Source organism: Apis dorsata, unplaced genomic scaffold, assembly GCF_000469605.1.
Source record: "Apis dorsata unplaced genomic scaffold, Apis dorsata 1.3 scaffold_570, whole genome shotgun sequence".
NCBI lineage: Eukaryota > Metazoa > Arthropoda > Insecta > Hymenoptera > Apidae > Apis > Apis dorsata.
The window spans coordinates 144,975-147,905 of record NW_006263780.1 but is presented as its reverse complement, the minus strand read 5'-3'; the positions used below and the strand labels follow the sequence as shown (position 1 = coordinate 147,905).

The 2,931-nt window shown below is 28.5% G+C and overlaps 1 protein-coding gene across 1 annotated transcript in view; it reads left to right on the top strand.

Annotated features, from left to right (window-relative positions):
* Positions 1–2,224, top strand: part of LOC102672032 (circadian clock-controlled protein-like) — a 4,245-nt gene extending 2,021 nt beyond the window's left edge. The window contains exons 3-5 of the mRNA XM_006620942.2: positions 266–532; positions 760–918; positions 2,008–2,224. Of these exons, the coding sequence (XP_006621005.1) occupies positions 266–532; positions 760–918; positions 2,008–2,156 (575 nt within the window). The 3' untranslated portion in view covers positions 2,157–2,224. The remainder of the gene's footprint in view (positions 1–265; positions 533–759; positions 919–2,007) is intronic.
* Positions 2,225–2,931: the final 707 nt, after the last annotated feature.

Below are 2,931 nucleotides of genomic sequence, written 5' to 3'. Positions count from 1 at the left end.
TTTTTTTTTTTTTTTTTTTCCTTCGTGACTATTTTAAATGGTAAACATGTTCCATTCACTTTGGCAAATATTTTTCAGGAGTATTTAGTTATGTCAACAGTGCATACCTTCATTTTCGATATTTCATTTCGTAATTAACATTCTGCAATAAACGAATATTTTTATTTTCAAAACAGAAGTAAGCAAATTTCGTTTCTAGATTTAAAATATGAAATTTTGTAAAAATTGTAATTTTTATTAAATATTTGCACGATTTCCATAATAGGATTACCAGAATTCGGTATACCTTCTCTTGATCCCTATTACGTGGAATCATACTCGATGGAACACGAAAGTGGACAACTTCGTGGAAAAATATCAGTCGCGGATGTTCGATTGTACGGTCTTGCCAAATCACGTTTCTTATCCGTGAAACCGGAAATGGATGGTGATTTCTTCCGATTGGAAATTGACGTCGAGATACCAAAACTTCTGATCGATGGCGACTACAAAGCCGAGGGATCGCTGGCTACTTTCAAAATGGGTGGAAAAGGTATGTATGAGAAACAAATGAATAAATTAATAAAATTTTTAATTAATTGTCAAACACAAAATTATTATTATTATTATTATTATTTCATAACAATAAAGAAAAGAAGCAAAATTGAAGATAGAAAACTTAAGAAAACTTAATATTTTCATCCCTAATAATAAGATTGTTAAATTTTTTAAATTATTATGCGAATAATATTCAATACTTACAACGTTTCGATTCAACAGGATTCTTCAACGTCAGCATGGAGAACATCAGAACCACTTGGGACATTTCAGGCCACGTAGTCAACGACAGATGGGTCGTGGAACATTTCAAAACCGCGCCAACGATCAGCAGCATGAAGATCTGGTTCAGCGATCTCTTCAACGGAAACGAAGAACTGAGTAAGTGTAATAATCTCTCCATGATTAATGAACCGAGTCGATGCACTTACACGTCACGCAATAATAATCATGGAAATTTCGATGACACGATTACTATAAAAAAAAAAAAAATATAAATAAAAAAAAAGAAAGAAATGTATATAATACGTGACATAATAGAGAAGTACGAGGGATAATTGTTTACCTTAAGTCAGACGCTTCAAATCGATGTAGAAACTTTCATTAGTTAGATAGAAAGACTAGTTGTCTCGACATCATTGCATAATGTTACTGTTGAAGCGCATAGGGAGAGAGAGAGACTCGTATTTTTCGAGAGAATCCTGTCGTTTAATTAGCATGCATGCAATCGTTATACGCTGTTATTTGCCGCTTATTCTTCTAACTTTATCTTTGGTTATGTTGTACGATCCTCCTTCTGTCGTATCGTCGCGATGTTACGTGATCGTCGAGTTTGAAGAATGTAAATTTTTTGATTTTGCGGATGTAATAATTTCCTTCTTTTTATTTTTTTTCTTTTCCTCCGTTGCATTATCGTTTGAGAATATTTTAATTATATATAGGCTTTGATTTTTTTTTCCATTCCAAAAATTATTTAACTTTTTTTTCTCTATATTGTGTATCGATTGATAACGATATATTTTGAAATTGAAGTTGAACGTGAAAATAATATTTCTTGCTCTATTTAAATCAAAAAATCTCACATTTCTCAATTTTTCATTTCAGTTTAATTTCTAAATAATTCTGAATTTAGAGTATATATATATATATATGTCCAATAAACAAGAGTATAATCGAATTTGAAATTTTTTTTCTTTACTTTTATCTTTTCTGAAAATAACGAGATCCTTGTTTTGTAATCAATGAACTTTCTGCGCGAAATTTACGAGACAGAGTAGAATGATTTATTCAACTTACGATAATAATTACAATTCAATCGTATGTTCCAATACATTTTTATTACTTGTTGTTTGACAATGGCAATTAATCGTTAAGAGTGATTTATCAAGTAATTTTTTTCTTCAACAGTGTTTAATATCCTTTCGTATAATCTTTGGAAACAATCTTAAAATGAACAATTTCTGCTTTCAGATCGTGCTGCTTTGGTCTTCATCAACGAATATTGGCCCTTGGTATATCGAACAATGTTACCAAAATTAATAGAAATGTGGGATACGTATCTGTCCGAGTTCTCCAATCGTTTCTTCTCAAAGATACCGTTCTCAACAATCTTTCCTTGAAATCAATGTTGAGAATATAACAAATAAAAATATAACAAATAATTACAAAAAAAAAATGATAGATTTAAGAAAAGACTCAACAAAGTTTTTTTTTGTTGAAACTAAAGGTGGAATGTTTCAATTCTCGTAATCGTAGCAAGATGAAATGAAAGAATCAAGAACTAATCGAATGATACTGTAATAATATAACACGAATGATTCTAAGAAAATTTTGTGAAATTCATTTGAATGTCAAAATGATCAATGTGATCTCTGAATATTTTTTTTTTTTTTTTTTTTAATTGTTAAAGACACAGTTGTTAATGCAACAGTGTTTATATCTTCTTCTTAATTAATTCTTCAATTGTTTTTGAAAGTCTTAATTGGATGAAGCATCGGAATAAATTTGAAATCAAATAATTAAATATTAATTTAGATGATATCATGATTTTGTACAATAAATAAATGATTTTGTGCAATAAATATTGATTCTTATACTGTTGTCCTTTAAATGAAGATATTTTCTTCTTTCAATTATTCAATTCTCTTCTTCAAACTCTTCTAGATTTTTTTTTCATTCCATGAATGCAATATCATTGGAATATCAAACTAATATCATCGAAAATAAATGATTATTTAAAATATAAATCTATAAATATATATACATATATATTTTTCATGTACTTTACAATAAATTCGATTAATTAATTACAAATTGAAATATCGTGACGATATTGTTTGTACCTTATAATCTTGTTCTAACCCAAGTTATTAATTTCCTAATTCTATGTATATA